The following is a 21,215-nucleotide window of genomic DNA, read 5'->3' on the forward strand; positions in this document are numbered from 1 at the left end:
CTTTGTTCCTTCCCTCCAATCTTTCCTCCACTCTCTGTTCCCAGGAGGAGTGTTATCATGGTGTCATAAAAGGTGCTAGATAATGGTACAATAGATAAATATAGGTAACAGTGTCTCCTAATTACTATATAATCTATATTTGGTAAAATTGTACACTGCTTTTTAATATGTATGTATATTTCAACTATGTGTAAATCTATGTGTTTATTTTTGTATATGTATCTTATCTATTATCTATCTATCTATCTGTCATCCAATATACTTTGAAAGAGTCTAAATCGTCAAGGAGTAATAGTTGATGTGAGGGTCAGGTCATATTAATTGCCCACCTGGAACACACATTTAACAAGGCGTTCGTTGGAGTTTGAGGTCGTTCCAGGGGTACTAGCTTCATGACCCAGGTGGTGGTTTAATAACCCTTCCTATGTACCATGAACCTAAAAGAAACACTCAATAGTCTAATTAGTCTCCTTTTTGTCCTTTGGAAATAGTTGATGTGAAAGGTAGAAGTGTCTGATGGTCACATTCTTATATATAGCCAAGACAAGACGGCTTTCCTAGGAGTCATAGGCATTCCCAGGGGTTGGCCCAGGTGGTGGTTTAACCCTTCCTCTGTACCATGAACCTAAGAAAACACTCATTAGAAACCGACTGACCACCTTTTCGGCCTTTAAAATTGGTTAACTTGAGGGGCTCAGAATGCCGCCCTAGGCCCGGATTCATCAATCTTACCAACCACGCCTTTGGTATCTCTCACATTTACCGGAGCGCTACCAGAGCTGCGGCATCTTTCAAACACGGCATTCATCAACAGTATGGTAACGCTCCGGTAACTCGCACCCTAGCAACAATTGGTTGGGCTGGATAGCCAATCACATGCGACCTTTGATGCTGTATTTCAGCTTTCACGTGTCGTTTGTTTACTAATACACAGACTTCAAAATCAAGTATTGTACAGGCGTAAATACTGCCTTAAAACAAATAATTAGCGTGGTGATCCCTCAATTAGATGTGGCGTTTTTTACGAATGAATGCCGTTACTTGTATATTTATTCTTGAAATAAAAATATACTTGCTTATGTAGCCTAGCAATATTCTGAACATTTTTGTATGTTACCTACATAGTTTTCCATCACCAACGCCAGCTGCGTGCCTCGCTATCACAAGATTGGGTACTATTCTAATGTTTGCCCATACTCACCCCTCGCAACCAAAACTGACTAGGGGGCCATTTTCATCATGCCTCACTGGTGCAGCCAAGCAATGGGTGTGGGAAGTTGTGGCTGCTGAGGTGAATGGCGTGATCAAGTGGCTTCGTGAGTAGTGTGGAGGAGGTCAGAGCAAAATTTTACGACATTAAACTCCACAGCAAGAATATTGGAGACTTGAGACGGGAGGTGACTGTCACAGGCAGAACATTATTCCCTCTGCAGTGTTTTAACAAGTAGGGAAAAGTCATGTGGGTGGACAGTTCCACAGACTTACATACTATAGAGTGCGGCCTGCAAGTGAAGCCAGCCTGAGGCTGTGCACGGGTGTGCCCAGTTCATCCCAAACCGACGACTTCACACACCTCACTCCCACCCCGTTTCCTGACCCCAACATTCATTTTTGAGAAAAATGTAGACCACCATCATCTTCTTGAGAAAATTCTGCATCACACTAGCATAAAATTGTAACAATAATGTGTAAATACACATACGAAAATCAAAGTTAAATGAATAGGGAGTACACATTTTCTTGCATTTATTTCTCTTCAACTCCTTCGTACTCAGCTGGTTTTCGTCACATCGCTTCTATAAGCCCAGATCCTAAATCTGCATACTTTTCTGCTTCTGATGGTGTAGGGCACGTTACGAGGTAAAAAATACATTGGCTCAAAATCGCCTCCGAACATGAGCCGCGGCAGTGTCTAAGCACTTACCACGCCTGTGGTAACTCAGTTACGGGTGCTCGGAGCCGCAGTAACTTTTGGCCTTACCACGGCTCCGGTAAGTGGTTGATGAATGCCGATTTACCGGGTGGGCGGAGATACCGCGAGACTTACCAGACAGAGGTCCGGTAAATGGTTTGATGAATCCCGCCCCTAAGCTACAATGGGTGTGTGCCATGACTGACCTAAATTGTACACTGCCATATTACATTATTATAAGTCCACAGTGTTCCCATTACAGCAACACTGTACCCAGCGTTGCCATGTACTCAAATCATTGCATATATTGTTTCAAGGCCCTAAAACTATTGTACATGCACCAATAACGCCCTAAAATTAAAGTTAATGTTATTAGTGTCAAGTATTGATGCTTTTGTGGCAATACTTGTGAGTAAAAATACGTGAAATACGATATATGTTCACGGTGGTTCATGGTAAGCCGGCAACGTTGACTGTACCTCATATATCGCACTTGACTGGGGCCGCCAAACCCTTAGGAGAAGCTAAATTGCACTTGCCAAACAGTAGAATCAATGGGGTTTACTCTAATGGGGTCCAGGCCCTCCCCAAGGTACCCATTCCTCCCCCATTACACTCAGGCAATGGTGGGATACATACAGCGTGTTAGTTGAAGGGTTAACCCAGTGGTAGCAGCGGGGATCATGTTTCTTAATGGTCCCTATTCATTGCCAGTAAAAGTATACAATTATAATATCTGCCAAAATTAATACGTAAAGCACATACTGCACCATAGCTATACGATATAGGACGATGATAGGTATTTATTTAATAATGCACCCATGCTGTGATTACACTGTTAAAAATCTGCTGCAAGGCTTTGAGGCCTGTCACTAGTGGAGCCTGTGGCCACATGTCTGCAGACCCATTCATACGTTAGAGATGGACACACTAATCGGCTGTGCTATTTGACGATGACTGAGGCCTTCACCGTCAAGGATAATGATGACTTTGTGCCGGTCTTGTGGGGTCTGCATTGCCACCAACTTGAGCATGACTTTGGACAGTATAGTAAGACAGTTTTGCTTCTTACATCAGCTATTTCTAAGGGCCAAAGAGGGGATCAGTTGGGTTGCAATGAGTGTTTTTTGGGTTCATGCAACTGAAGAAGGGTTAGGCCAGCACCAGGGTTATAAAACTACCCCTGGAAATGCCCACAACTCCTTGGAAAGCCCTGCCAGATGTGTGTTTCTCCCACTCCACTTCCCTTCCCTTCCCATCCCTTTCCTTCCCTTCCCATCCCATCCCATCCCTTCCTCTCCCATCCCATCCTTTCCCATCCCATCCATTCCCAACCCTTCACTTCCACTCCTATCCCTTACCTCTCAGGGAATTTTGATGCTTGTAAATCAAACACTGTACAACTTGTATAATGTAACCCTCGTAAGAAGATGGCTCCACTATAAACACTTGCCTGCGCCATGATGGGCTGGGGCCGAATACCATCCAGGCCCCTCAAGCAAGCCTACCGGCGCAATAGGAGGAGATGTAAAAAAAACAAAAAAAGCAGAGGTATCACTGTGCCGTCAATTATCCCGAGTTAAAAATTCCTTGTTCTGCCGCATACAACTGTTTCCTTAATATAAAGCATGTTAATTTTCTTGGGGGGGGGACTTAGGGCCACTTTCACAGCCGTTATGTTTGTTTTGATCGCTACCAATGATCGCCGCCGTAGAATTTCCACTTAAAACTGTCCGATGGGGTGGTAGTGGGGTTAGCCTAGCCTTGCCACACACTCTCAACTCCTCTCGCTTCCTCTGCAGCCGCCACCACCCCATAGGCCAGTTTCACGTGGAAAACTATAGCATCGATCGGCGCCATTGGTAACGATCAAAACAAAGCTTCCCTAAGTGCCGAAAGTCTGTCATAAGCAGCGTGAACTTCATCTAATTCACCCCAAAGTAACCTTACTCTGTCTTGAATGACCCTAAACTAATGTAATTCACTCTCATCTTACCTAAAACTACAGTTGAATTACCCTAAACTTGCCTTAAAATATTCCCCTTAACGTAATTCACTCCAAGGTAACCTGAATCTGACCTATCCTGACCTTACCTTAATATCCTAACCTTACCTTAACTTATCCTGACCTTACCCTTAAGTGAGGGTTTCAGGACGGTACAGAATTCTGCTAATATTTTCTGCACCTGTACATGTATGTTCATAAGCCCAGCATAATTTTTCATTAACACTATTTTATTATTATTATTATTATTATTATTATTATTATTATGCACTATATTCAAAGGTTAGGTTATATATTATGCATTCAAAAATTGTTTTACTAAAGTTATGATTAAATTTTTTTATTATTGTAGGGCTATTGTATGTGTGATTTTTTTGGTGTCTCTCTCTCTCTCTCTCTCTCTCTCTCTCTCTCTCTCTCTCTCTCTCTCTCTCTCTCTCTCTCTCTCTCTCTCTCTCTCTCTCTCTCTCTCTCTCTCTCTCTCTCTCTCTCTCTCTCTCTCTCTCTCTCCTCTCTCTCTCTCTCTCTCTCTCTCTCTCTCTCTCTCTCTCTCTCTCTCTCTCTCTCTCTCTCTCTCTCTCTCTCTCTCTCTCCTCTCTCTCTCTCTCTCTCTCTCTCTCTCTCTCTCTCTCTCTCTCTCTCTCTCTCTCTCTCTCTCTCTCTCTCTTTCTATAATTTTAGCCTGAAAAGAATTTATAATGACCTCAAAAAATGAATTATCAACTGTTTACTTATCCTTACTTATCTTTAGAGACTAGAAGAAGAAGACGAGGAAGAAGAGGAAGAGGAAGAGGAAGACTGACAGACAGAGATTCCATTGGTGAGTGTTAAATAATTTTCCTTCCTTTCTTCCTTCCTTCCTGGCTCTTGGATAGGTTAGGTTAAAGGGGCTGATTATTAAACATTTCAACGCCTAAACTCACTTCTGTAAGGCTTTCATAGTAGGGCTTTTTGGGCATGTCCTGGGGTAGTTTTTTGACCCTTGAGGTAGTGTGACCCTTCCCCTGCACCATGAACCTAAAGAAACACATTTGACGAGGCTTTGGGAGGAGTTTTTGGCATTCCCACGGATAGTTCTGGCACGTGAGGAAGGGCGTCAGATGGTACATGGCGGACACGTTCTTTTCCTGCACAGAAGGGCACACACACACACACACACACACACACACACAGAAAAAGGGCTTCAAAGTACGGCCTTTCTTTCCGTACTTTCTTGCTCAAAAAATACATGAAAGAGGTCGTTAAAAATAACAGAAAAGTGCTCACCCTTCCTCTTGTATGCACTTTGTTAGGCACTTTTCTGTGTTATAAAAGTATGTACAGCAGGTGACCCTTTTCAACTGGACCGTAATTCAGTGGTTCGCCAGACACACCCAGTTGTCAATATGCAGATTTACCCCGTCTCCACACTACTAAACGTGGTACTGTGTCATTGTATTACCAGCTCATTATTACTACTCTGAACAACGGTCTTTTCTCTCATGGGACACACTGGTTCGTCCAACGTCCACACTCTGGGTGACCAATAAGGAGGGTAACTGTTGTGGTGTGGCTGGTGGAGTGTGCTCCTCCACCAAGACCTGGCTCACTCTCCACCCTTTAACCAGGCCAGGCAATCCCTCCCACATGATTCTCATTTAGATATCGCTGAGAGCCATGACTGGCATAATGGTTGGTCTGTGGTATTGACTCCATATCCTGACCACTTAGTTAGCCTTGAAATAAGGGAGTTGTATGCAGAAATTATGAAGCGCTTGAACCAGTGAGTGTGATGATTTCTAGTGAGCGTCTCCGTGGGGCGGCAACGCTATTGTTCAATGGTGTCTGGCATTTACAGCCTCTTGTTTACCTGCAGTTAGGTGAGTGTAGGAAATGATTGAGGTGTTACTTACAGGGTTAAGGATCATGAAAATATTACAGCCTCTTGTTTACCAGCAGTTAGGTGAGTGTAGGAAATGATTGAGGTGTTACTTACAGGGTTAAGGATCATGAAAATATTACAGCCTCTTGTTTACCTGCAGTTAGGTGAGTGTAGGAAATGATTGAGGTGTTACTTACAGGGTTAAGGATCATGAAAATATTACAGCCTCTTGTTTACCTGCAGTTAGGTGAGTGTAGGAAATGATTGAGGTGTTACTTACAGGGTTAAGGATCATGAAAATATTACAGCCTCTTGTTTACCAGCAGTTAGGTGAGTGTAGGAAATGATTGAGGTGTTACAGGGTTAACCCGGTAACAGCGACGGGCCAAATCTGTGGCTTTACTGTGTAGCAGCGACGGGCCAAGTTTGTGGCTTTACCGTGTAGCAGCGACGGGCCAAATTTGTGGCTTTACCGTGTAGCAGCGTTGGGCCAAATCTGTGGCTTTACTGTGTAGCAGCGACGGGCCAAGTTTGTGGCTTTACCGTGTAGCAGCGACGGGCCAAATTTGTGGCTTTACCGTGTAGCAGCGATGGGCCAAATTTGTGGCTTTACTGTATAGCAGCGACGGGCCAAATTTGTGGCTTTACCGTGTAGCAGCGACGGCCAGATAGATTTGTGGCTTTACCGTGTAGCAGCGTGGGCCAACTTTGGGGCTTTACCGCGTAGCAGCAAGGGGCCAAATTTGGGGCTTTACCGTGTAGCAGCGATGGGCCAAATTTGTGCCATGATATAAACCCCCCAAATTATATGATACATAATCTGATCACAAATGTTTTGATATATATTATTAAATGGTTTGTGTGAGGGGTGATTTTTTCTCATTTTTCTCGCTTGGAGGGACCATTAACCCTTTCATTGCTAAATGCTGGCAGCAAGCGTAAGGCGTATTTGCTGGCGTTGTTAAACACTCGCTGCGAGCTCCAGCCGCACTCAAATCTCCCACGGATGAGTGTGTTCCAACACTGATTCTCACAACACAGGATTGCCAATTGAGTGTGTTCTTCACTAAATTTGGTGGAAAATCATGTCAGCCCAGCGGCAAATCTGCGGACGAGCAACTGGTGGATGTTGTTGACCAATGTAGCGACATTTTTGCATAGTTTCACATGACTGATATTTTGATCAAATAGTTGTAAATATTGCAGTTGTCAATACTGCCCTGCCAGCACCCCATCATCAAGAGATCTACAGTAGTTGCCTTACAGCTGACCGTCGCGCATGTATAAATGTACGTCTTCACAGGCAACACCCCCTCAACGTGCCTGTACTTTCGCAGGAGAGGTTTACATTACTGAATTGTATAGATCTTGGCCTCCTCTTTCCAATGGTGTTTTTGTTTTGTAACTGATGAATAGTTTTTTAGATATAGCAGTTAAAAGAGATGCCCCGCTGGGGTGCCCGAGCGTGCCTGAGGGGATAGTCTCGTTGAAGCTTAGCAATGAAAGGGTTAGCCCTTCCTATGTACCATAAACCTAAAAGAAACACTCAATAGAACCTAATTATTCTCCTTTTTGGCCTTTGGAAGTAGTTGATGTGAGGGTCGGGTCATAGTAATTGCCCTCCTGAAATACATATTTAACAAGGCGCTCGTAGAAGTTTGAGGTCATTCCAGGCGTACCAGCTTCATGACCCAGGTGGTGGTGGTGGTTTAATGACCCTTCCTATGCACCATGAATCTAAAAGAAACAATAGAGTCTAATTATTCTCCTTTTTGTCCTTTTGAAATAGTAGATGTGAAAGTCAAAAGTGTCTGATGGTCACATTCTTAAATATAGCCAAGACAAGACGGCGGCTTTCCTAGGAGTCGCAGGCATTCCCAGGGGTTGGCCCAGGTGGTGGTTTAACCCTTCCTCTGTACCATGAACCTAAGAAAACACTCATTAGAAACCGACTGACCATCTTTTCGGCCTTTAAAATTGGTTAACTTGAGGGTCTCAGAATGCCGCCCTATGGGTGTGTGCCATGATTGACCTAAATTGTACACTGCCATATTACATTATTATAAGTCCACAGTGTTCCCATCATAGCAACACTGTACCCAGCGTTGCCATGTACTCAAATCATTGCCTATATTGTTTCAAGGCCCTAAAACTATTGTACATGCACCAATAATGCCCTAAAATTAAAGTTAATGTTATTAGTGTCAAGTATTGATGCTTTTGTGGCAATACTTGTGAGTAAAAAAACAGGAAATACGATATATGTTCATGGTGGTTCATGGTGAGCTGGCAACGTTGACTGTACCTCATATATCGCACTTGACTGGGGCCGCCAAACCCTTAGGAGAAGCTAAATTGCACTTGCCAAGCAGTAGAATCAATGGGGTTTACTCTAATGGGGTCCAGGCCCTCCCCAAGGCACCCATTCCTCCCCCATTACACTCACTCTCCTAGGCAATGGTGGGATACATACAGCGTGTTAGTTGAAGGGTTAACCCAGTGGTAGCAGCGGGGATCATGTTTCTTAATGGTCCCTATTCATTGCCAGTAAAAGTATACAGAATTATAATATCTGCCAAAATTAATACGTAAAGCACATACTGCACCATAGCTATACGATATAGGACGATGATAGGTATTTATTTAATAATGCACCCATGCTGTGATTACACTGTTAAAAATCTGCTGCAAGGCTTTGAGGCCTGTCACTAGTGGAGCCTGTGGCCACATGTCTGCAGACCCATTCATACGTTAGAGATGGACGCACTAATCGGCTGTGCTATTTGACGATGACTGAGGCCTTCACCGTCAAGGATAATGATGACTTTGTGCCGGTCTTGTGGGGTCTGCATTGCCACCAACTTGAGCATGACTTTGGACAGTATAGTAAGACAGTTTTGCTTCTTACATCAGCTATTTCTAAGGGCCAAAGAGGGGATCAGTTGGGTTGCAATGAGTGTTTTTTGGGTTCATGCAACTGAAGAAGGGTTAGGCCAGCACCAGGGTTATAAAACTACCCCTGGAAATGCCCACAACTCCTTGGAAAGCCCTGCCAGATGTGTGTTTCTCCCACTCCACTTCCCTTCCCTTCCCATCCCTTTCCTTCCCTTCCCATCCCATCCCATCCCTTCCTCTCCCATCCCATCCTTTCCCATCCCATCCCTTCCCATCCCTTCCCTTCCAATCCTATCCCTTCCCTCTCAGGGAATTTTGATGCTTGTAAATCCAAACACTCATACAACTTGTATAATGTAACCCTCGTAAGAAGATGGCTCCACTATAAACACTTGCCTGCGCCATGATGGGCTGGGGCCGAATACCATCCAGGCCCCTCAAGCAAGCCTACCGGCGCAATAGGAGGAGATGTAAAAAAAACAAAAAAACAAAAAAAGCAGAGGTATCACTGTGCCGTCAATTATCCCGAGTTAAAAATTCCTTGTTCTGCCGCATACAACTGTTTCCTTAATATAAAGCATGTTAATTTTCTTGGGGGGGGGACTTAGGGCCACTTTCACAGTCGTTATGTTTGTTTTGATCGCTACCAATGATCGCCGCTGTAGAATTTCCACTTAAAACTGTCCGATGGGGTGGTAGTGGGGTTAGCCTAGCCTTGCCACACACACTCAACCCCTCTCACTTCCTCTGCAGCTGCCACCACCCCATAGGCCAGTTTCACGTGGAAAACTATAGCATCGATCGGCGCCATTGGTAACGATCAAAACAAAGGATCCCTAAGTGCCGAAAGTCTGTCATAAGCAGCGTGAACTTCATCTAATTCACCCCAAAGTAACCTTACTCTGTCTTGAATGACCCTAAACTAATGTAATTCACTCTCATCTTACCTAAAACTACAGTTGAATTACCCTAAACTTGCCTTAAAATATTCCCCTTAACGTAATTCACTCCAAGGTAACCTGAATCTGACCTATCCTGACCTTACCTTAATATCCTAACCTTACCTTAACTTATCCTGACCTTACCCTTAAGTGAGGGTTTCAGGACGGTACAGAATTCTGCTAATATTTTCTGCACCTGTACATGTATGTTCATAAGCCCAGCATAATTTTTCATTAACACTATTATTATTATTATTATTATTATTATTATTATTATTATTATTATTATTATTATTATTATTATTATTATTATTATTATGCACTATATTCAAAGGTTAGGTTATATATTATGCATTCAAAGATTGTTTTACTAAAGTTATGATTAAATTTTTTTATTATTGTAGGGCTATTGTATGTGTGAATTGTTTTGATATTCTCTCTCTCTCTCTCTCTCTCTCTCTCTCTCTCTCTCTCTCTCTCTCTCTCTCTCTCTCTCTCTCTCTCTCTCTCTCTCTCTCTCTCTCTCTCTCTCTCTCTCTCTCTCTCTCTCTCTCTCTCTCTCTCTCTCTCTCTCTCTCTCTCTCTCTCTCTCTCTCTCTCTCTCTCTCTCTCTCTCTCTCTCTCTCTCTCTCTCTCTCTCTCTCTCTCTCTCTCTCTCTCTCTCTCTCTCTCTCTCTCTCTCTCTCTCTCTCTCTCTCTCTCTCTCTCTCTCTCTCTCTCTCTCTCTCTCTCTCTCTCTCTCTCTCTCTCTCTCTCTCTCTCTCTCTCTCTCTCTCTCTCTCTCTCTCTCTCTCTCTCTCTCTCTCTAATTTTAGCCTGAAAAGAATTTATAATGACCTCAAAAAATGAATTATCAACTGTACTAATATCTTTACTTATCTTTAGAGACAAGAAGAAGAAGAAGAGGAAGAAGAGGAAGAGGAAGACTGACAGACAGACATTCCATTGGTGAGTGTTAAATAATTTTCCTTCCTTCCTTCCTTCCTTCCTGGCTCTTGGATAGGTTAGGTTAAAGGGGCTGATTATTAAACATTTCAACGTTGACTGTACCTCATATATCGCACTTGACTGGGGCCGCCAAACCCTTAGGAGAAGCTAAATTGCACTTGCCAAGCAGTAGAATCAATGGGGTTTACTCTAATGGGGTCCAGGCCCTCCCCAAGGTACCCATTCCTCCCCCATTACGCTCAGGCAATGGTGGGATACATACAGCGTGTTAGTTGAAGGGTTAACCCAGTGGTAGCAGCGGGGATCATGTTTCTTAATGGTCCCTATTCATTGCCAGTAAAAGTATACAGAATTATAATATCTGCCAAAATTAATACGTAAAGCACATACTGCACCATAGCTATACGATATAGGACGATGATAGGTATTTATTTAATAATGCACCCATGCTGTGATTACACTGTTAAAAATCTGCTGCAAGGCTTTGAGGCCTGTCACTAGTGGAGCCTGTGACCACATGTCTGCAGACCCATTCATACGTTAGAGATGGACGCACTAATCGGCTGTGCTATTTGACGATGACTGAGGCCTTCACCGTCAAGGATAATGATGACTTTGTGCCGGTCTTGTGGGGTCTGCATTGCCACCAACTTGAGCATGACTTTGGACAGTATAGTAAGACAGTTTTGCTTCTTACATCAGCTATTTCTAAGGGCCAAAGAGGGGATCAATTGGGTTGCAATGAGTGTTTTTTGGGTTCATGCAACTGAAGAAGGGTTAGGCCAGCACCAGGGTTATAAAACTACCCCTGGAAATGCCCACAACTCCTTGGAAAGCCCTGCCAGATGTGTGTTTCTCCCACTCCACTTCCCTTCCCTTCCCATCCCTTTCCTTCCCTTCCCATCCCATCCCATCCCATCCCTTCCTCTCCCATCCCATCCTTTCCCATCCCATCCCTTCCCATCCCTTCCCTTCCAATCCTATCCCTTCCCTCTCAGGGAATTTTGATGCTTGTAAATCCAAACACTCGTACAACTTGTATAATGTAACCTCGTAAGAAGATGGCTCCACTATAAACACTTGCTCATGCGCCATGATGGGCTGGGGCCGAATACCATCCAGGCCCTCAAGCAAGCCTACCGGCGCAATAGGAGGAGATGTAAAAAACAAAAAACAGAGGTATCACTGTGCCGTCAATTATCCCGAGTTAAAAATTCCTTGTTCTGCCGCATACAACTGTTTCCTTAATATAAAGCATGTTAATTTTCTTGGGGGGGGGACTTAGGGCCGCTTTCACAGTCGTTATGTTTTTTTTTATCGCTACCAATGATAGCCGCGGTAGAATTTACACTTAAAAAAGGCCGATTGGGTGGTAGTGGGGGTAGCCGAGCCGTGCCACACACACTCAACCCCTCTCGCTTCCTCTGCAGCCGCCACCACCCCATAGGCCAGTTTCACGTGGAAAACTATAGCATCGATCGGCGCCATTGGTAACGATCAAAACAAAGCTTCCCTAAGTGCCGAAAGTCTGTCATAAGCAGCGTGAACTTCATCTAATTCACCCCAAAGTAACCTTACTCTGTCTTGAATGACCCTAAACTAATGTAATTCACTCATATTACCTAAAACTACAGTTGAATTACCCTAAACTTGCCTTAAAATATTCCCCTTAACGTAATTCACTCCAAGGTAACCTGAATCTGACCTATCCTGACCTTACCTTAATATCCTAACCTTACCTTAACTTATCCTGACCTTACCCTTAAGTGAGGGTTTCAGGACGGTACAGAATTCTGCTAATATTTTCTGCACCTGTACATGTATGTTCATAAGCCCAGCATAATTTTTCATTAACACTATTATTATTATTATTATTATTATTATTATTATTATTATTATTATTACTATTATTATTATTATTATTATTATTATGCACTATATTCAAAGGTTAGGTTATATATTATGCATTCAAAGATTGTTTTACTAAAGTTATGTTTAAATTTTTTTATTATTGTAGGGCTATTGTATGTGTGAATTGTTTTGATTCTCTCTCTCTCTCTCTCTCTCTCTCTCTCTCTCTCTCTCTCTCTCTCTCTCTCTCTCTCTCTCTCTCTCTCTCTCTCTCTCTCTCTCTCTCTCTCTCTCTCTCTCTCTCTCTCTCTCTCTCTCTCTCTCTCTCTCTCTCTCTCTCTCTCTCTATCTCTATCTGTCTCTCTCTCTCTCTCTCTCTCTCTCTCTCTCTCTCTCTCTCTCTCTCTCTCTCTCTCTCTCTCTCTCTCTCTCTTTCTCTTTCTATAATTTTAGCCTGAAAAGAATTTATAATGACCTCAAAAAATGAATTATCAACTGTACTAATATCTTTACTTATCTTTAGAGACAAGAAGAAGAAGAAGAGGAAGAAGAGGAAGAGGAAGACTGACAGACAGACATTCCATTGGTGAGTGTTAAATAATTTTCCTTCCTTCCTTCCTTCCTTCCTTCCTGGCTCTTGGATAGGTTAGGTTAAAGGGGCTGATTATTAAACATTTCAACGTTGACTGTACCTCATATATCGCACTTGACTGGGGCCGCCAAACCCTTAGGAGAAGCTAAATTGCACTTGCCAAACAGTAGAATCAATGGGGTTTACTCTAATGGGGTCCAGGCCCTCCCAAGGTACCATTCCTCCCCATTACGCTCAGGCAATGGTGGGATACATACAGCGTGTTAGTTGAAGGGTTAACCCAGTGGTAGCAGCGGGGATCATGTTTCTTAATGGTCCCTATTCATTGCCAGTAAAAGTATACAATTATAATATCTGCCAAAATTAATACGTAAAGCACATACTGCACCATAGCTATACGATATAGGACGATGATAGGTATTTATTTAATAATGCACCCATGCTGTGATTACACTGTTAAAAATCTGCTGCAAGGCTTTGAGGCCTGTCACTAGTGGAGCCTGTGGCCACATGTCTGCAGACCCATTCATACGTTAGAGATGGACACACTAATCGGCTGTGCTATTTGACGATGACTGAGGCCTTCACCGTCAAGGATAATGATGACTTTGTGGCGGTCTTGTGGGGTCTGCATTGCCACCAACTTGAGCATGACTTTGGACAGTATAGTAAGACAGTTTTGCTTCTTACATCAGCTATTTCTAAGGGCCAAAGAGGGGATCAGTTGGGTTGCAATGAGTGTTTTTTGGGTTCATGCAACTGAAGAAGGGTTAGGCCAGCACCAGGGTTATAAAACTACCCCTGGAAATGCCCACAATTCCTAGGAAGGCCTTGCCAGACGTGTGTTTCTTCAGGGTCATGGTACAGAGGAAGGGTCACACTACCACCAGGGCCACAAAACTACCCCTGGAAATGCCCACAACTTCTAGGAAATCCTTGACAAATGTGTGTTTCTATAGGTTCATGGTACAGAGGAAAGGTCACACTACCACCAGGGCCACAAAACTGCTCCTGGAAATGTTCAAAACTCCTACGAAAACCTTGGCAAATCTGTGTTTTTAGGTTCATGATACAAAGGAAGGATCAAACTACCATCGAGGTCACAAATCTACCCCTGAAATAAAGAAAACCCATGAAAGGACAGAATTAGGATCAAACGACTTCAGTATAACCATTTCAAATAGTCTGTTTGGTGTTGGATTCTCCTCTCCTATGTTATCTATAGGTAATACATGAGAGGGAAAAATAAGTGTTGGGACTGTGCAAAGTATTACGAGTTAAACCCGAGAAGTTTTGGGTCCCTCCAAAGGTCGGTTTAGGGGCCGTTTTACAGGGCCAATCCGAGGAGTTTTGGGTCCCTACAGAGTTATTCATCCCAAACTCTGTAGGGACCAGAAACTTCTCGGGTTAAAGGCTCCTCCATCAAAGCGAGAAAAATGAGAAAAAATCATCACTCACGCAAACCATTTCATAATATATATCAACGCATTTGTGATCAGTTTATGCCCGGTATCATAAGACACTTTTGCTTCCCACATCAGCTATTTCAAAAGGCCAAAGAGGGGGTCAGTCGGGTTCTAATGAGTGTTTCTTGAGGTTCACGGTGGAAGAATGGTTAAACTACCACCAGGGTCATAAAACTACTCCTGGATATACCCACAACTCCGAGGAAAGCCTTGTCAAATATATGTCTTATAATGCGACCTTATGTATCATCTATTTTAGGGGGTTTATGTCATGGCAAAAATTTGGCCCGTCGCTGCTACACGGTAAAGCCATAAAATTGGCCTGTCGCTGCTACCAGGTTAATTGTATTTTGACGCTCTGACCTCACACACGGCACGGCTAGTCTAGTCTCAGCATTGGCTGGGCTCCTGCGTGAGGACTAAGCCTGTATTGCACCCAGCAGCACATACATGGCAAGGCTTTTCGAGGAGTCTGGGGCATTTCCAGGGTAGTTTAATGACCCTTCTGGTAATGTGACTTCTGTACCATGATCAGAAGAAATGCACATTTGAGAAGGCTTTCGGATGAGTTTTATGCATTTCAGAGGTAGTTTAATGACCCTGGTGGTAGTGTGACCCTTCTTCTGTACCATGAACCTGAAAAACACACATTTGAGAAGGCTTTCGAATGAGTTTTGCGCATTTCCAGGGGTAGTTTAATGGTGACCATTCTTCTGAACCATGAACTTGCCAAAACATTCAATAAGACTTAACTGACCTCATTTTTGGCCTTTGGAAATATCTGATGTGAGGGAGTGAGGCATCTAAGTATACCTACCTTAGTAACCTTTCTTTAGCAGCTCTTAGGATGAAGATTCTGTACGTCAGTAAGGGAGGAAAATACATTCGTTGAAGGAGATTTTATACCTTAGGGAAGTGTCTAAAGGAGTGAGCTACTCAACCCATTGTGGAGGTTAGCTTGAAGAGGTGGAGGACTTCCTCTCTCCTGTTGAGTGCCTCATGGTGTGCCTGGTAATTAAGATTATATAAATGTTCTTGTCTATCATATAGTATTTTGTTCATCCTCTCTCTCTCTCTCTCTCTCTCTCTCTCTCTCTCTCTCTCCTCATTAAATCCTCTCTTTTCAATAAATCCCTCTCAATAAATCCTCTCTCCTCAATAAATTCTCTCTCTCTCCTCAATAAATCTCCTCTCTTCTCAATAAATCCCCTCCTCAATAAATCTCCTCTCTCCTCAATAAATCCTCTTCTCAATAAATCTCTCTCTCTCTCAATAAATCTCATCTCTCTCTCAATAAATCTCCTCTCTCTCTCAATAAATTCTCTCTCTCTCTCAATAAATCTCCTCTCTCTCAATAAATCTCTCTCTCTCAATAAATCTCCTCTCTCTCAATAAATCTCTCTCTCAATAAATCTCCTCTCTCAATAAATCTTCTCTCAATAAATCTCCTCTCTATAAATCTCTCTCTCAATAAATCATCTCTCTCAATAAATCTCCTCTGTATCACAATAAATCTCCTCTCTCTCTCTCAATAAATCTCCTCTCTCTCAATAAATATCCTCTCTCTCTCAATAAATCTCCTCTCTATCACAATAAATCTCCTCTCTCTCTCAATAAATCATCTCTCTCAATAACCCTCTCTCTCAATAACCCTCTCTCAATAAATCTCCTCTCAATAAATCTCCTCTCTCTCTCAATAAATATACTCTCTCTATCAATAAATCCTCTCTCTCTCAATAAATCATCTCTCTCAATAAATCTCCTCTCTCTCTCAATAAATCTCCTCTCTATCACAATAAATCTCCTCTCTCTCTCAATAAATCTCCTCTCTCTCTCAATAAATCTCCTCTATCACAATAAATCTCCTCTCTCTCTCAATAAATCTCCTCTCTCAATAAATCTCCTCTCTCAATAAATCTCCTCTCTCAATAAATCTCTTCTCTATCACAATAAATCTCCTCTCAATAAATCTCCTCTCTCAATAAATCTCCTCTCTATCACAATAAATCTCCTCTCTCTCTCAATAAATCTCCTCTCTCACTCAATAAATTTTTTGCTGGGGTTTCGCCTCCTCACAAGGGTCCCAGACGTTACCTTGAGGTGTTGGCTGGCCTGTGGTGACTGCCTCTTCGTCCTTCTTCCTCCTTATACCTCCATCTCTGGACCTTTCTCCTTCGTATATTTATTATTCTCATTTTATCTCCTTCCATTGTGTATTTTCCTCCTCCCCACTTTCTCTCTCTACACATAATCAGTCCGCTCCTAGTCAAAAGGAGTTTTATATACAGGCGTCCTGCCGAGAGGGTTTAAGTGACCTGTTATTCAGTAAATTATGGGTTCAGTTTCCCTCCCAGAACACATTTCAAGACTCCTGACCCTTGCTTATAACATATACAAGGTCCCACGTGCCCATCTCGGCTGGATTTCACCTCTGTTCTCTTTCTGTGTGTGGTTCAGGCTTCTCTTGCCGACATATTTGTTTAATTTCATTTGGCGTTTTGGTAATTGTTTATGTCTACTCTCTCATTACCACTCCTCTCTTCTGCTCTCTCTCTCCAAGCTCCTCCTCTCAACTTTCCCTTTTCATTCTTCTTTAACTCATTTTCTCCCTCATTTTGACTCATCTTTTACTCTCTCCTCTTTATTCCTCTTCTATTTATTGGCAACTTATATATATATATATATATATATATATATATATATATATATATATATATATATATATATATATATATATATATATATATATATATATATATATATATATATATATATATATATATATATATATATATATATATATATATATATATATAATATATATATATATATATATATATATATATATATATATATATATTGCCAACTTATTGCAGGATATACTTATTGCATAGTATTGCAACATATATGCAAAAAGTGAGCCATATAATTTTTCTAAAATAAATACAAAATTATTTTTTTGTCAATCATTTATTAAATAAATAGAGCACATTTCCTTCACTAAGAGGCTGATTCTGCAGGAACTTGACATCTTGGTGTTCTTTCTTCTTCCAGAGTGTGCGGTGTCCCGCAGGCAGACCGAGATGTCCGTTCAATTCTGCCGAAGGAAAGAAGTCGTGTTAGTCAACTCTGATGACTTGTACTTTTCTCTGCAAGGGACTGTTCTGTAAGCCAGTCACAGAAGATGTGAACTGTATCTGTACTATGAAGTCTTATAAATAAAGTTAAGGACCACACCTATGACTTTATCTTGCCCCAAACCCATTTAGCTAATATCCCTGGACACTTTTTTAGGTATAATTGACTTAAGCTAATTCTATATATATTAAAGGGAGGAACCAATTTTCATACAGAAAAAAAAACTTATAATATAAAAAGAATTATATATGAATTGGAAACAAGATATGAGATATAAGAGAAGACAATGAAGGGAACTAACAAGAGGAGAGATTGTATACATAAAGAGCTCAAAAGTCATTGAAAAAGCAATGGAAATTAAGAGACAATAAGAACATATGGAATAAAAGACGTGGAAACAAGAAGAAAATAAGACAGACATGAGATTATTACTATGACATAAATACCTTAGACAAAGAGAAAGCAGATAACATATCACAGACTAAAATATTTGAGGCGTACGGCAGAGAAGTGAGGTGACATTAGGAATGGCGACCCTTGTGTAAATTGTACGAAGGGTCTCTTTCGCCTTGCAATTAGTATCATAACATAGCAATTTAACTCTAATTTGCACTGGGAAAGACAGACTCTACCCCTCCAAGGATGAACGAGGGACGAATCAAAATGGAAGCTCAACTTTTATGGGGCAGACGGAGGGTCACTTTCCCTTGTAACGTACATCATGACGAGCAATATGGCAATAATTATGTTCTAGTTAGCAAGGGGGGAAAGGAAGAACAAGATATAGTTACTTGCAAGGGACAATAAACCTTGCATAGGATGAGCGGAGGGCTGGAAGTCTCGTAATCTGTTCTCAGTGTGTTACCGCATTATACGTAATAATATGTCATCGTGTCTTAGGATTTTTCTCCGGAAGCTGCTGCTTATAATGTTAAGAGATGAGGAGGAAGGGAAACAAGCAAAGAATGGAACTATATATACGATACAGTGAAAAGTATTTACCGATTAGGATGTACGTATGATAGGAGTAGGATGCTGAGAAGAGAGAGATTAAGGTATATATATATAAATAAAACTAAATCAAGAACGAATGATTAGAACTGAGAGAGAGAGAGAAAGGTACATCACAGAGGAGGATAGTCTGGAATTTGAGGAAGACAAGGAGGAAGGAACGCCAGCCGTGGAGTCTACTGTCATTAAGGAGCTGATTCAAGGTACGTCTCAAACTTTCCTTCCTAAGATCTATGAGGCAGACCCTTCTGCCCCTCACGTCAGCTACTTGCAAAGGTCAATAAGGAGATCAATCAAGTTCTCACGAGTCTTGTTTTAAAATTCATGGTAAGGAGAAAGTTAAAACTACCACCTGGGTCATCAAACTGCCCCTGGAAATTCTCACAACTCCTACAAAAGCCTGTCAAATGTGTGCGCTTGGAACAATATTTTTTAAGAATGTGACTGTCAGATGCCAAAAAGGAGATCAATCGGGTTCTAATTGAGTGGTTTTGAAGGTTCATGGTACATAGGAAGGGTTAATCTATCACCAGGGTCATAAAACTACCCCTGGAAATGCCCAAAACTCCTACGGAAGCCTTAAATACAAGTCTCTCGGGATGGCTTTTTCAAGAATGTGAGCCTCGGATATTTCCGCTCCTCACATCAGCTACTTCCAAAGGCCGAACTCTTGTCACACCCACTTGCCGACACCTTGGGCCGCAAGAGTCACCATCCATAACTGATGACTGCGTATTTTGAGTAATTATCAAACCCAAAAGTCAGACCCATGTGTGCACCAAATAACTTTTTTTCATATTGGTTACTTTATTCAATTAGCGCGAATTTAGTTAGCGCGACCGCGTTCATCCACCTAATGCCAAGAAGGTGTATTCATTCATATCAAAACAGCCTTCTTGTTAGCACTGTGTTGAGTACAGGGTTATGAGCTACACTACCTTGTACATCTTTAGAACACTGCTGTTATGCCAAGAAAGAGTATTCATTCATATCAAAACAGTATTTCTATTCACTGTAATTTGAAGTACTGTATTGGTTTTGTAATCCACAACACTTGTATTCCCTCCCTGATCTTAGATAACTTTACAACACTGCTAAACCCAATTATGACAAGAAGGTATTTGTATTCATATTAAAACAACTTCATATGTATTCAATGTAATTTGAATTTGAATTTGGAAATGCCCAAAACTCCTACGGAAGCCTTAAATACAAGTCTCTCGGGATGGCTTTTTCAAGAATGTGAGCCTCGGACATCTCCGCTCCTCACATCAGCTACTTCCAAAGGCCGAACTCTTGTCACACCCACTTGCCGACACCTTGGGCCGCAAGAGTCACCATCCATAACTGATGACTGCGTATTTTGAGTAATTATCAAACCCAAAAGTCAGACCCATGTGTGCACCAAATAACTTTTTTTCATATTGGTTACTTTATTCAATTAGCGCGAATTTAGTTAGCGCGACCGCGTTCATCCACCTAATTCTCACGCTAAATGGGGCTCTACTGTACTAACATAGCTCATAGTAGTATTCCCACTTTTAATTAACATCTTGTACAGCAGTGTTTCTCTCCCTGTGAACTGTTTCTGCACATGAATGCCTCAGCTGTGACGGGTCTTCATCAACAGTGCTGCCAGTGAGTGGCCTCACCTGAACACGAGTCATCGCTCCACACAGCAGGTGACCTGACGAGCCTGGCCTGACAAGCACCTGACAGCTGCCCACCACCTTAACAATGAGGGAAATGACACTTGAGCGGCTTGACAGTTCAGGGCCAAGGCCGCCTCCACCCCCATTCCTATTCAAATACACTGGAATACCATTTTTGGGTGTGTTTGTATTGGTATAACTATTGATAGAAATCAAAGCATTCTCATTGTGATTGGAATACAAGGGAAAAGTATTTGTATTGTGCAAATAATTATCTGAGGAACACTTCAAAATCTATCATCTGTAATAGCAGGCGTTACAAGTCCACACAGCCTCCCGGGGGACTTGTTAGCACTGTGTTGAGTACAGGGTTATGAGCTCTTGTACATCTTTACAACACTGCTGCTGTTATGCCAAGAAGGTGTATTCATATCAAAACAGCCTTCTTGTTAGCACTGTGTTGAGTACAGGGTTATGAGCTACACTACCTTGTACATCTTTAGAACACTGCTGTTATGCCAAGAAGGAGTATTCATTCATATCAAAACAGTATTTCTATTCACTGTAATTTGAAGTACTGTATTGGTATTGTAATCCACAACACTTGTATTCCCTCCCTGATCTTAGATAACTTTACAACACTGCTAAACCCAATTATGACAAGAAGGTATTTGTATTCATATTAAAACAACTTCATATGTATTCAATGTAATTTGAAGTAATTGTATCCCCTCCCTGGTCAGGGGAGTCGCTTGGGGGTTGAGCCCACGGCACATCTTCCCGGCCCCACACAGCGTGGTAGCGTGAGGATTCGAACCCACGTCGTCCATCACGCGGCGAATGTGGGTCCAGTACGCTATCACTTCGGCCTATTATTATTTTGTCATGTTGTTGTTGCCTGATGAGTGATATACCACCTTTACTGAGTCAGGTTCATCTGCTA

At 42.0% G+C, this 21,215-nt stretch overlaps 1 protein-coding gene across 21 annotated transcripts in view; it reads left to right on the forward strand.

The window, feature by feature from the left end:
* The window catches only part of LOC126993836 (uncharacterized), a 68,904-nt gene extending 51,218 nt beyond the window's left edge, over positions 1–17,686 (forward strand). For 16 of the 21 annotated variants that reach the window (XR_007748320.1, XR_007748326.1, XR_007748316.1 and 13 more), the window contains 3 exons: positions 10,500–10,562; positions 12,937–12,999; positions 17,526–17,686. Coding sequence is in view for 7 of the 21 variants with exons in the window: in XM_050852976.1 (XP_050708933.1) it covers positions 10,500–10,562; positions 12,937–12,999; positions 17,526–17,641 (242 nt within the window). In the remaining 14 variants the exon portion in view is untranslated. Of the gene's footprint in view, positions 1–4,712; positions 4,738–10,499; positions 10,563–12,936; positions 13,000–17,525 lie in introns of those variants that run through there. The other 5 variants (XM_050852978.1, XM_050852980.1, XR_007748328.1 and 2 more) reach the window with 4 other exon arrangements.
* The last annotated feature ends 3,529 nt before the right edge of the window (positions 17,687–21,215 follow it).

The sequence above is a fragment of the Eriocheir sinensis genome, unplaced genomic scaffold (genome assembly GCF_024679095.1).
Source record: "Eriocheir sinensis breed Jianghai 21 unplaced genomic scaffold, ASM2467909v1 Scaffold685, whole genome shotgun sequence".
Classification (NCBI taxonomy): Eukaryota; Metazoa; Arthropoda; class Malacostraca; order Decapoda; family Varunidae; genus Eriocheir; species Eriocheir sinensis.